Source organism: Cottoperca gobio, chromosome 12 (assembly GCF_900634415.1).
Source record: "Cottoperca gobio chromosome 12, fCotGob3.1, whole genome shotgun sequence".
Taxonomy (NCBI): Eukaryota; Metazoa; Chordata; class Actinopteri; order Perciformes; family Bovichtidae; genus Cottoperca; species Cottoperca gobio.
In genome coordinates this window covers 11,670,566-11,683,065 of record NC_041366.1, presented here as the reverse complement: position 1 = coordinate 11,683,065, position 12,500 = coordinate 11,670,566, and the positions used below count along the sequence as shown (strand labels likewise).

The window sequence follows — 12,500 nt, the reverse complement described above, 5'->3', positions numbered from 1 at the left end:
GGCAGAGGAAGAGTGATTTTAACAGTCTTAGGCAGTGGTGGGACCATGGTAAGACTGAAATTAAAATGCTTTGTCAGCAGCACACCCTCAATGTCACACATGACATCACCAGATCTATGAAAGACCTGGAGGGTGATATAGTGGAACTAGAACAAATAAGTGAGTCCACAGGAGATCGAGGATATATTGAAATCCTCAAAGTAAAAAAATGGTATTAGCCGACCTGCTAGACGTTAAAGTCCAGGGCGCACTGGTCCGGTCCCGGTTCCAAAACGCCACCGAAATGGATGCTCCATCCAGTTTCTTCTTCGGCCTGGAGAAGAAGAACGGACAGAAGAGGGTAATCCACTCACTGCTCTCAGTCACAGGGCAAGAGATAACGGAACCAAGCCAGATCAGAACACGGGCTGTGAGTTTTTATTCCTCCCTATACTCGAGTGAGTATGTGGGGGAGGAAACTTTTTTTAGAGGGGTTTTTAGGGGGACTACCGCAGGTAGCAGAGGAAACCAACTCACAGCTGGAGGGCCGTTGACCACACGGGAGCTACAGGCTGCTCTGCAAAAAATGCAAGGACGGCGGGCTCCCGGCATCGACGGCCTCACTGTTGAGTTTTTTAAAGCATATTGGGACATTTTAGCAACAGATCTTTTAGATGTTTTTAACGAGAGTCTGGCCTCTGGTTCCATGCCGATGTCCTGCCGCAGGGCCGTGATAACGCTCCTGCCCAAGAAAGGAAACCTGCAGGACATCGGAAACTGGCGCCCTGTGTCTTTGCTGTGTGTGGATTACAAGCTTCTGTCCAAGGCTCTGGCCACCAGGCTGGGGGGGGCTATGGAGCAGGTCATCCACCAGGACCAGACCTACTGTGTGCCCGGCAGGTCCATGGTAGACAATGTCTACCTAATTCGAGATGTTTTGGAGGTCTCCAGCTCATTGGGCTTTGATACTGGTCTGATTTCTCTAGACCAGGAAAAGGCTTTTGACCGCGTTGAACACAACTTCCTCTGGAAAGTAATGGAGAAGTTTGGGTTCAGCGCTGGTTTCATAGGCAAGATCAAGGTGTTGTACAGTGAAGTTGAGAGTGTGCTGAAGTTTAATGGTACTCTGTGTGCTCCTTTTAGAGTGTGTAGAGGGGTCCGGCAGGGCTGTGCTCTGTCGGGGATGCTCTATGCGCTCTCCCTGGAACCTCTCCTCTGCAAAATACGCTCCAACCTACAAGGTCTGGTTTTACCTGGTTTTAATAGCAGATTTGTTTTATCCGCATACGCAGATGATATTATTGTTTTTATTAAAAGCCAGAGAGATGCGGACATTTTAACAGATATAGTAGATAGTTTTAGTGTATAATCGGCGGCGAAGGTAAATTGGAAGAAAAGTGAGGCCCTCGCTGTCGGGGAGTGGCGTGGCGGTCTCCCAGTTCTTCCCCAGAGCCTCACCTGGAGAACTGATGGCCTGAAATATCTCGGCGTGTTTTTAGGAAAAGAAATTATTGTCCAGAAGAACTGGGAGAACGTCACAGAAAAGATTCAGGGAAAGCTTTCCAAGTGGAAGTGGCTGCTCCCTCAGATGTCTTTTAAAAGTAGGGTTTTGGTTTTTAAACAACCTTGTAGCATCCCAATTGTGGCACCGTCTAACCTGTGTAGACCCTCCCTCAGGCCTTTTAGCGAAACTACAGAAAGAAATGGTAGATTTTTTTTGGGATGGTCTACACTGGGTGCCACAGGGGGTGCTGTTTTTATCCAGAGAGGAGGGGGGACAGGGCCTTGTCCACCTGGCCAGCCGAACAGCCACTTTTAGACTTCAGTTTTTACAAAAATATCTTACCGGCCCGGCTGATTTGGTGTGGAGAGATGTGACCAGCTGCATTCTCAGACGTTGTAAATAACCTGGGGCTGGATGCTGCTCTGTTTTTAACTGATTCTAATTTTTTAAAGTTAAATGGGCTGCCTCCTTTTTATCAGGGTGTTTTTAAGTCTTGGGCCCTTTTTAATCATAAAAGGTGTCCAATGTCGGACTCTCTGCACTGGTTGTTGAAGGAGCCTTTGATTTACAGAGCCAGGCTGGACGTCAGCAGCAGCAGCACACCCAGCCTGATGGTGGCGCTCTGCAGGTCCAAAACCCTGTGCTTGCAGCAACTGGTGGATGCAGTGGGGCCGGCGCTGAGTGATGCCCGGGCCCTGGGCTTGCTGCTGGGTCTGACCTCCGTTCGAGTGGCTGAGAGGATTCTGGAGCTGTGGAGCCAGAGGCTATCGGGGAAGGAGAAGAGAACAATAAAAGACTACAGTGACGGGAAGGCTTCTCCAGACCCAGCAGACCCTTTTCCAGAGATCAACCTGAGCCCAGGGCTGGGAGTACTGACCGGTCCCCTGCTCAAGGTCACCAACCCGGCAGGACTGACGCTGCACAGAGCCGACAAAAAGACTCTATATATGAACTGTGTCAAAAGCATCCACAAGAAAGGCCTGTGCAGCAGACCCTCCACTGTGTGGAGTAACAGACTGGGTTCAGGAAGTGGACCAAGCCCACAGTGGGGGTCTTTTTACAAACCTCCCCTCAAAAAGCGGACAGCCGACCTCCAGGGGAGGATTTTACATGGTGCCGTCGCTTGTAACGCTTTTATCTCCGTCATTAATCCTGCTGTTTTTAACAAATGCCCTTTCTGCAACTTACGTGAGACTGTATTCCATGTTTTTACTGAGTGTAAGAGACTCACAGAGTTCTTCTCTCTTTTAACATTGGTTTTTAGTCTTTTTAACGTAGTTTTTACCGAGAGTGTTTTTATCATGGGAGTTGCCTACAAAAAAGATAACGACAAAGAAAAGTGGCAGCTCCTAAATTTCCTCTCGGGAGAGGCAAAAATGGCCATCTACATCAGCAGGAAAAACAGAGTTGAGAACAGAGAGGGGCAGGAGGCCAAGACAGTGTGGCTGTGTAATATCAGGGCAAGACTCTGGCTCGATTTTAGGTTTCACAAACATACCGGGGATCTCGACACTTTTAAAAAACGTTGGTGTTTTAAAAATATTATCTGCACTGTGAACAATGAATGTTTACACTTTGCACAGGTTTTTATTGGATAATTTTTATATATTTATAGAGTTGTTATTTATAAATGTGTATTTTTTGATATGATAATATGATTTTTCGTTACACTTTATGAGTAAACTGTTTGTTTTAAGAATATGTAAATAAAGTGTTTTTGAAAAATCAAATCTCTCTCTCTCTCTGTCTCTCTCTCTGTCTCTCTCGCTGTCTCTCTCGCTGTCTCTCTCGCTGTCTCTTGTCTCTCTCTGTCTCTGTCTCTGTCTTGTCTCTCTCTCTCTCTCTCTCTCTCTCTCTCTGTCTGTCTCTCTGTCTCTCTCTCTGTCTCTGTCTCTTGTCTCTTGTCTCTGTCTCTGTCTTGTCTCTCTCCTCTCTCTCTATCTGTCTGTCTCTCTGTCTCTCTGTCTCTCTCTCTCACTCTCACTCTCTCTCTCTCTCACTCTCACTCTCTCTCTCTCTCTCTCTCTCTCTCTCTCTCTCTCTCTCTCTCTCTCAATCATTATGTCTAGATATATGTTGTGCTTTGTTAGGTGTGTTTGACTAAAATGAGCATGTCTAGCAGCATGCTTAAAAAAACCTATTAGGTTACAGAGTTGATGGCGCTTAATTTACGCTTAAGGGCCTTTTACTGTATTTTTACCTTCCAGCGACATCTCAGCCTGGTGATTACAGCTTGACCCCGCTGGTTTTCTCTTTTGTGCTTTTCCTTTCCCCTCCTCCTACCAACTTCTATTAGTAGCCAATCACCCCACTTTACACGGTCACAACAGGGAAACAAATTCTCTCATGTATATGATTGCGAAGGGTCCAAGGGGAATTTTGAAAACATTTACACAATTAATGCCCATTTAATTTTGAATCTTAATTGTAACACTTCCATAAAGTAAAGACAATTGGCCAGCATCCATTAAAATAGGAATTCATAAAAATGAAAGCCTCTGCATGCACAGTGCATTCTCCCATCACATGTGCAGCCACACTCCTGCACCGTCTGAGCTACATGCTTTCCTGTAAGGTTTGATTATATTACTGCGGTGAATATATGTTGTGTTTTTAATGATATTTCAGTTAACCAGCAGATATTAGCCTAAAACAAAATACACCCTGTATCACATGTTAACACCTTTTTAGCTGTTTATGGCAAATGAATGGATTAAGTCTGCTTATAATATGGTTATTCCAAAGATTGAATATTCCTGTAATAATGCAACCCTAGTCAGGTGTTCACTGACGAAGGTATTTTACAGTGTAGTAGAGCTGGATAAACACGAGATCAATTAAAAGCTGACGAGGCATATCTCATGCCTACTGTCAGGCCCTGTCTTGCCCTTATTTATCCTGCTTGACAAGTTAAACACATTTAATGTTAGGAGTTTGTCAATATGACGGCGTCTCCCTAATGAAACATTGTTCATCCAGAGTCTTTGCACCTTTTTTATAGCCTGAACATGGCTCCTCCTGCTCTGTTACCGACCTGTAGGCCTAAATGTTTCTCGCCAGGCTCAAATTTGTGTGAGCCAGCAGCCAGTTTCATTCACTTTAACTTCAATGCCACGAAATGTTCAGCCATTGACGCAGAATTGTTTGTAAATCTGAGCAGAAAGTCATAAATCAAAAACGTTGCTTCCACTTGCGTCATCTTGAAAGCTCATCTTTGACACATTCACTTTTTGAAGATAAATGCTTTTTACATTAGAATGTCACTCAGTTAGCTCAACTGTGTGTGTGTGTGTGTGTGTGTGTGTGTGTGTGTGTGTGTGCGTCAAACAAGAAACTGCAGACAAAAGATTACTCAGCATGGACAAAGTGCTTCTAAGACTGGACAGGCTGTCTCTCCGTCCTTTGACTCTGTCTTTGTCCCTCTGTCTGTCTGTCTCGCTACTTTAATATCCAGGGTTATAGAGATCGATGTTAATTTTTTCCTCACATAAGCACATCATTTGTTATGAAAAAAATGTTATCAGTCAAATTTGGCTCTTAGCTAATTGTGACCAAGAGGGGGTCATTTTACATTAAAGTCTGTGCTCTCTGGTGGACAAACTATAATCTTTATTTTTTATTCATGAAACAATTTATTTCTGTGTGCGTGTGTGCATAGATGGAGCGTCAGATGCTGATGCAGAACCAGATGAGAGAGAGACAGATGGCTATGCAGGTTGCCTGGTCCAGAGAGTTGTTCAAATACTTTGGGGCTTTCTACACAGTGGCTACAGTTGGACTAACTGTAGGGTGAGTTTTGTTTAGAACTGCTCAGAGGTGTTTTGTCTAGCGTTAAGATTCACACAATTGATTTCTTGGTTCTAACACACTCATACAAACACCCAGTAATAATGTGCACAGAGAACAACCTGTACATGTCCGCTGTACAGTAAGTCTTCACAGCTTCAGTATTAAATAATCTTAAAAATAGTCTCGTAGCCTTTACTGGTGCAGCTCATTTTGTAAGTGTTTGACACAGCAGCCACCTAAAGTTATACTGTGTAGCAGTAACCATCCAGCTAAAAGCCACCATGGCAACATTTAAATGGCTGTAGCTCTGCTCATGAGGCTGATTCACTTTGCATATTTATCAGGATTTAGTTATTGTGAAAATTCCAAAAAGTCAACCTAATGTGTTACAGTCTGTACTTTAATGCAAATCGCAGATTTTAAAATATTGTAATTAAATATAATTGTGAAGCCTAAATAGAAGTGGAGATCTTTTTATTTATCTTTTCATCACATAATTACCGTGGACAATACTAAGATGTTCTTCTCTTTGTCACTTTTCTTCAGTGCCATTAAAAGAAGGAAACTGTTCCTATTGGCTCCCATCGTCCCGCTCAGCTTCATCTTTGCCTACCAGATGGACAGCGCCTATGGGACACTTATTTATCGTGTGAGAGGTAGGACTATCATCATTATCCTCATTACCCCACACAAGCAAAGCTTTAATGCTGGCCACACAAAAAAAACAAGCGTTTCCCACCAGTTATCCACATGTATGAGACCTGATACCCACAATTATCAGAAGTCTAATGAACAAAAATGCCTTTTTATTACGAAAGTTAATCCCCAACACCATCGCAACTGCTTATAAAATGAATAACAAATAGTTGGTCAGACAATAGTGTGTGTAATATTTGAACACCAGTGTATTCCCAGAATATACCCATACGCTCCTGCTATTTTAAATCATTTTCACTGACTACCTGTTTCCCATTAAGAAATATACTTATGTAAAACCAGCTGCCAATAATTAGCTGACGCATAAATGTAATAAATCTAGCCTATTTATAAAGGGAAAATAACACTACTACTGTATGTGTACGACAAAAGTAGCTGCTTTCACAGACACCCATTTTCCACAATAACACACATTGTATATATTTCTTTTCAACTACCTTCTTCAGGAGAAGCGGAGAGTATCATGACGTCTGACCATGACCGCCTGGACTTGCCTCATGGGACTCCAACTTTCGAAAGCGTAGAGAAAGCTCGCCGCGCTAGAAGCAGCCTCGTCTCCTTCATGGAGAAATGACGTGTCGGTCATTTCCGACAAAATCATAATCGTCCAGCCGATGCATTCACCCATTCTGCTTTTGCTTACAGCAACCTGTCAAATACCAACTGCCCTTTTGACATTATTGAGTCTATGGTTTGCACTAATTCTATGTCATGGACCTTAAATCAAAAATAATCTTTTTAATTTGGCTGTTTTTGTGGTTTATGTTATAAGAGGTGTATGAGTAGCCAAACACAATACTTTAGGTAGTAATACACTTTCAGAAATGTATATCATGTAATACATCTGTAGCATGAATATTTGCATCAATTACAGCCATTGTAACATAATTAACAATATTACTGAGACTACAGCTGTGTCCCAAATCCAGACATCATACTCATTCTATACAGTATGTACTACATACTAATCTAACTCCTTTTACCAGTTAGTGTACAAACATATCAACATACCATATTATATTAACGGGGAAATATCACAATGTGTGTGACTTTGCTTTGTCAATTAAACTTTGAACCTCACAAAGAGACTTTAAAATGTTTAGTATTAAAAGATTTAACACTTATCTTTTTGTATTGCATTGTGGGACAATAGCGTGCATCACCACACTCTATAACCGACCATATTTAGTTTGCATGCGGTCGGGTTTGACTTTCTTTTGTCACTTTTCCAGTCTGAACACACCACAAACTAAAGAGCCGCTTAGCCTCAGTGTGATTTGTGGATTTGGGACACGGCGTACGTCTCAACAAGTCGTGTTTATGCTTGTTCTTATTTAAAGCTACATTCTGTGATTTTTGACCACTAGAGGGCAGAAAGATTTTCAAACATACACAGTAATGCTTTCAAAGTCTCATGTCACCTCCCACATGGCTGATGTTTTAGTTAACAGCTGCCTACTTGAACATCGGGCAGACGCAAAACAACAAAACTATCTCTTGTTGTATTTGTTCTTGCCACCTGACGAGGAGAAATGCATAATTCACGTTTTACAAGCTTTAGTTTGTTTCACACATTTGTTTTCACATGTTAGATTATTTCTGATATTGGGCTTAATAAATACAATTATATTTATTGATGTTGAAGGACTGGACAATCAAAGCATCTACAGAGTGATACAAATGTGTTAAAATAATCAACTCTGCTGACATTTGTCCTAAAAGCAGAAGATTGTTATTACACCAAACTATCACTAAAACCCAGAGATTTTATTTGCCAAGTTCAAATGTGAGTGCTAAGCAGCTTTACAACAAAACTTTACCATTCGTGCATCTGTAACTTTAATGCTTATTACCACAGTTTGTATTCATTGGATGTAAAATATTACAAGGTGCTGATATTTATGCATTTCCCTCGGGATAAATAAAGTATCTAACTATCTATCTATCTATCTATCTATCTATCTATCTATCTATCTATCTATCTATCTATCTATCCTTTATATTTACCATCTTTTTAAAACTCATGTTTGACATCATGGAAACTATTTTTGAAAATCCAAATAAAAAGAAGTATTGCCAAGACTTTCTCTTCTACACTCATATTTTGTGACATTGTGCTAGTTCGATGCAAAGCTCCAAAGCCAATAATGTATATAAACACCAAACATAGATTTGTAACATAGATGGACAAAGTGTTAATAAAAGCCTGAAGTCTTACAAGCCTAATTTCTTCCCAGTGACAAGTTGTCATACATGCCTTGTATTGTTTGTCCTAAAATCATCACTGCATCTAGTGTATGAGTAATGTGCACACTCACACTTCATATAAAAATATCCCCCTAATATTATTACAATAAAGAAATAACTCAAAGTACGTCATTGTCATCAATCTAAATGACGTGTGTGTGTGTGTGTGTGTGTGTGTGTGTGTGTGTGTGTGTGTGTGTGTGTGTGTGTGTGAGGGAGGGAGGGAGGGAGGAAGAGAGGTTGGGGTTGAACCCATAGGTTGACTAGGTTTATAGGGAGAACAAAAAGAGGAAACCAAAGCTCTGCAACACAACACAGACACATAGAAGCATCTTTTACAACTTCAGCATCTGGCTGCAACAGGCTGAAAGAAAAACTCTCCTAATAGAAACCACCAGGATCTGAAACACTGCTCAGATCTCAGTTTGACCCTCCGGTGCAGCCAGCTCGTTCCCGTTAGTGAGTGAAAATGCTCTGGAGATTGACTCTTGCCGTGGCTGTGGTGTGTGTCGGTGGCATATGCAACTGTGTGAAGGCTGACGTGGTGAGCAGACTGCTCACACAGAGGGACTACGGGGTAAAACTGTGCGGGAGAGAGTTCATCAGAGCAGTCATTTTCACCTGCGGAGGCTCCCGGTGGAAACGATCCACAAACGAGGACATAGGTGAGTCAACGTTACTCCTCTTTCGTTAATTGTGCGCACTAATTGGACAAGTGTTTATCTTAAAATTGCAGTTTAAACACTTGTATACAGAAATGTTTCAAAACATAGACTTGTTGTCAAATCTACTTTTAGCCATGTGTTGAAACGTGTCTTGAATATACAGTATTCTGGTGTAGCCAAGGTGTAAGGCTAAAGATGATTAGAGGGAAGACAAAAGAGTGCACAGGCTAGGAACTGTAACTGTTTTTCCTCCTACTTTAATTTCTAGCAAGCACATGTTACAGTAGATGGCACGTTATCACACATCAACAGCTTTGGCTGCAACAGTTAGACAGCTGATTGACGGAGCTTCGTATTTCAGCAGCATGGTCGGCTCATGTTCATTGTTAGTTTGACAAAACCTTTTAGTGAGTAATACCCATCATTCCTGTGTTAGTCCTGCAAAAAAGCTCCTTTTTTATTAAACATAATCTGATCTGTGAAGTAGCTTCTTTACAAAGTGTCTACAGTAAGCTTTACATGTCAACCCTTTTTCTTTCTCCAGATCCCTTCCAGTGGAGTTCCCTCAGTGACGTGACAGTGGAGGACAACCAGCTCACCTGGCAACCTGGCACAGAGCTCTCGGCAGATTACCCCTCTCGGCTCCACATGGGCTCTTCTTACTCCCTGGCAGACCTCCTGGCTCTTTACGCGGCCAGAGGAGACAGGCAGCAGCCCTCGCTGAGTGACTTGGCCCCGCTGGAGAAGTCTCAGCCGTCCAGAGTTTTACGCATGCAAGAAGGGAACCCAGCTGTAGATGACTGGCCCATACCGAGCAAGAAGAAGAGGAACTTTTCTCTGGGTGTGGCAGGGAAGTGCTGTAGCCAGGGCTGTACCAAGAATGACATTGGACGCTTGTGCTGAGGCAGGGAGGAGAGGGAGAAGGGACGGGTGGTGCCGGAGGGGCATGAAGATGGTGTAATGGACAGTGTAGATGTGAGAGGAGAGCAAGTTTACATCTGCTTTTTAAAAGGCTAATATTTTAATATGATATAATATTTTTCTTTATTCTCCTTTCTTGTTTGATATTTAGTTTAAAAAAGGTCCCGCTCTGTCTGTACTGTATGTCACCCTTTCAGCATCATTGAAAATAAATTTTAAATACTGTGTTAATATGAAATGCTAATCATATGTTGCCTTTGTTCATATGCTGGTTATGGAGCAATAAACAGCATCCATATTCTCGCCTGCAAACTATCTGAATAAACTACGTTCATACATAGCACAGGCCAATATCACACATTAATGTCATTTAGGCTGCTGTGAACTTATTGCTGGCTTCTGTTCACAACAGAACGCCTGCCTGATCATTTTCTGTTCACACCCGGCGGACACGACTGCAAACCGCAGATTTCTTTTTTTTCTTTTTACCCTTTCTGACGCAGAAGACAAAAGAAAACAAGAAGAACAAAATAAATACATTTAACCCCTGGCACAAAAACCCACACTGTCATTTTCTAAATGTAGAAATCACATAGACAACTTTATATTGACTAGAAATAACTTTATGTGAAAAGCAAGCCATATGTACTACAATACGTTTAGTTTAATACAATTATATACACACCTGGAATATACTACATATCCAGGTTTCAATATTTACATCTATCTACACATAAATGTATTAAATGTAGCTGCATGTTTCCATCAGATGACTTCATTTAGGCTTAACGTCATTCACACTGCAACAAACTCAAATTGAAATAAATGGCAATAACCAGTTAAATCTGGTTAAACATCCAGTTTTCCTGAAAGTCTTTGGATAAAAGTATTATACATATTTCACAAAATAATCATATTTGGTTTCACACACACACCAATGTACATATATCACAATAATGGTCGTATGAGTACAACATCTGGGGAGGGAAAAAATATAACCGTAAGCGAGCAACATTTTCTATCTTGGCATTATTTAGCAATTCTGAAGAAACTGATAATCTCTCATTCACAACAGACTTGATGTAAACAAAGTATTCAGCTTGGCGTGATACTGCCCCGAGGTTAGAGTGTAGCTATGTTGTGTTCATAAGTTAGAGAACTTTGCTCTTTACAGAGACTCATAGAGAGAACGTCCATCCTTTGAACATTTGTGCGTGTGTGAGTGTGAGGCCTGCCATAAAGAAATATGAAAAACTTTTTTTTAAGATTCAAAATGAGATTCTATTCAGGGACTAAGTTTGACCGACCTGCCTTCTTCAGTCAATAATGTTTGGTACATAAAGATTAAAAATGTAAATACAATTTTAAAGAACAAACCCTGTAAACTGATAAATGTGTGGCTGACAAAGTAATGCACATGAGAACACATATTCAACATACACACAAGCTCCTTAACAACTTTAAATGGTCAAAAGAAGTTTGAAATAAAACAGTAAGCCACTGTACAAAATAAAAGCATCTCCCTTCATTACTTTTCCCCCACGTTCAGTGAATAAATGATCACGTAAGGTATCTACAGGCAGACAGCATAACCTCGCATAGCATTCACTGTTTTTATAAATATACCCGTTACTAATTACAAAGGCAAGATCATAATCTCAAACAACAAAGATACTGTATGAGTCCATCATGTGACACCACTAGATACCCAGTTCTCTCTGATGGATTTGATTGTTTGCACAAATAAGTTGATTTGTCTAAAAGTTACATTTAGTTACAAGATTTATGTTTTGTTTACTATGGCGTTTTTAGATCTCCCTTCCCTTCTGTGCGGCGTTTATAATGTTTCCCTGGAATGTCGCCACAGACACCCGCTCCATAGTACTGCAAATGCTTTCATCAGTTGGCTCATAGGCTCAATCGCCGTTGTGTTACCTCATTCGGCGATATAGATATTGACTTACCAAACATTTATTTAAAGTCTGACCCTTTTTATGTGGTACGATGTGTAGTCATAGCAAACACCACTCAAAAAAGGATTTTCGGCGCTACATCAGTGCAGAAAACACAGAATCGAGTAAATGTTAAATAAGCTAACAGATATGCGGAACAGCAAAAGAAAAACAAGTCTACATCAGACTATGCATCGCTGCAGTAAACCCAGACATCACGAAGACATTCGGTGTTCGGTTAACATCCGTAAGGACTGACTCCCGGGTGTGGACACCTAAAGGTCAATGGTCATGGGTCAATGCGGCTCGTCCGTCCATGCTGTCTCGTACAGTCTCCACACTGTGGATTAATGTCTTGAAAGAAGGGCGCAGTTTCGGTTCACCGCTCCAGCAATCTGTCATAATCTTGAGAATCTGAAGGAAGCATCAGAACATGAATATTAACACGGGGGGGGGAAACGGGTTGAATTGTATTATTGTACATTAAAAGCTAAGCCAGTTTTATGGTCATGAAACATTTTGAAATATATTGTTACGATGAGAGTTATTTCTTCATTTTGTTGTATTCGCCATTTAATGATCTTTTGTGTTTGGGGCTAAGAATACTTTTTATTAAAAACAAAACTGAGAAAAGAAACCTTGTTTTGCAGTTTTATAGCTTGTATGGAGTTACTGACCTCCTTTGGACAATTGTCAGGAGCAGGCAACCTATATCCCTGTTTCAGC

At 41.2% G+C, this 12,500-nt stretch overlaps 3 protein-coding genes across 3 annotated transcripts in view; 2 read left to right on the top strand and 1 right to left on the bottom strand.

The window, feature by feature from the left end:
* Window positions 1-7,928, top strand: part of plgrkt (plasminogen receptor, C-terminal lysine transmembrane protein) — a 16,086-nt gene extending 8,158 nt beyond the window's left edge. The window contains exons 3-5 of the mRNA XM_029444014.1: window positions 5,142-5,272; window positions 5,819-5,928; window positions 6,436-7,928. Coding sequence (XP_029299874.1) covers window positions 5,142-5,272; window positions 5,819-5,928; window positions 6,436-6,563 — 369 coding nt within the window. The 3' untranslated portion in view covers window positions 6,564-7,928. The remainder of the gene's footprint in view (window positions 1-5,141; window positions 5,273-5,818; window positions 5,929-6,435) is intronic.
* A 570-nt stretch (window positions 7,929-8,498) lies between these two features.
* rln1 (relaxin 1) lies at window positions 8,499-10,799 on the top strand. The gene is made up of 2 exons (XM_029445309.1): window positions 8,499-8,901; window positions 9,446-10,799. The coding sequence occupies exons 1-2, from the start codon at window positions 8,706-8,708 to the stop codon at window positions 9,802-9,804; spliced, it is 555 nt and encodes a 184-aa protein (XP_029301169.1). The 5' UTR covers window positions 8,499-8,705; the 3' UTR covers window positions 9,805-10,799.
* Window positions 10,428-12,500, bottom strand: part of LOC115017096 (tyrosine-protein kinase JAK2-like) — a 31,582-nt gene continuing 29,509 nt past the window's right edge. The window contains 2 exon segments of the mRNA XM_029445310.1: window positions 10,428-12,188; window positions 12,452-12,500. The exon segment at window positions 12,452-12,500 is cut by the window's right edge and continues 65 nt beyond it. Of these exon segments, the coding sequence (XP_029301170.1) occupies window positions 12,057-12,188; window positions 12,452-12,500 (181 nt within the window). The 3' untranslated portion in view covers window positions 10,428-12,056.

Excerpts from the sequence above, each read along its gene's own strand:
- rln1 (XM_029445309.1), top strand. The coding sequence starts at position 8,706 with ATGCTCTGGAGATTGACTCTTGCCGTGGCTGTGGTGTGTGTCGGTGGC. Across the intron at positions 8,902-9,445 it reads ATCCACAAACGAGGACATAG|ATCCCTTCCAGTGGAGTTCC; the intron begins GTGAGTCAACGT and ends TTCTTTCTCCAG.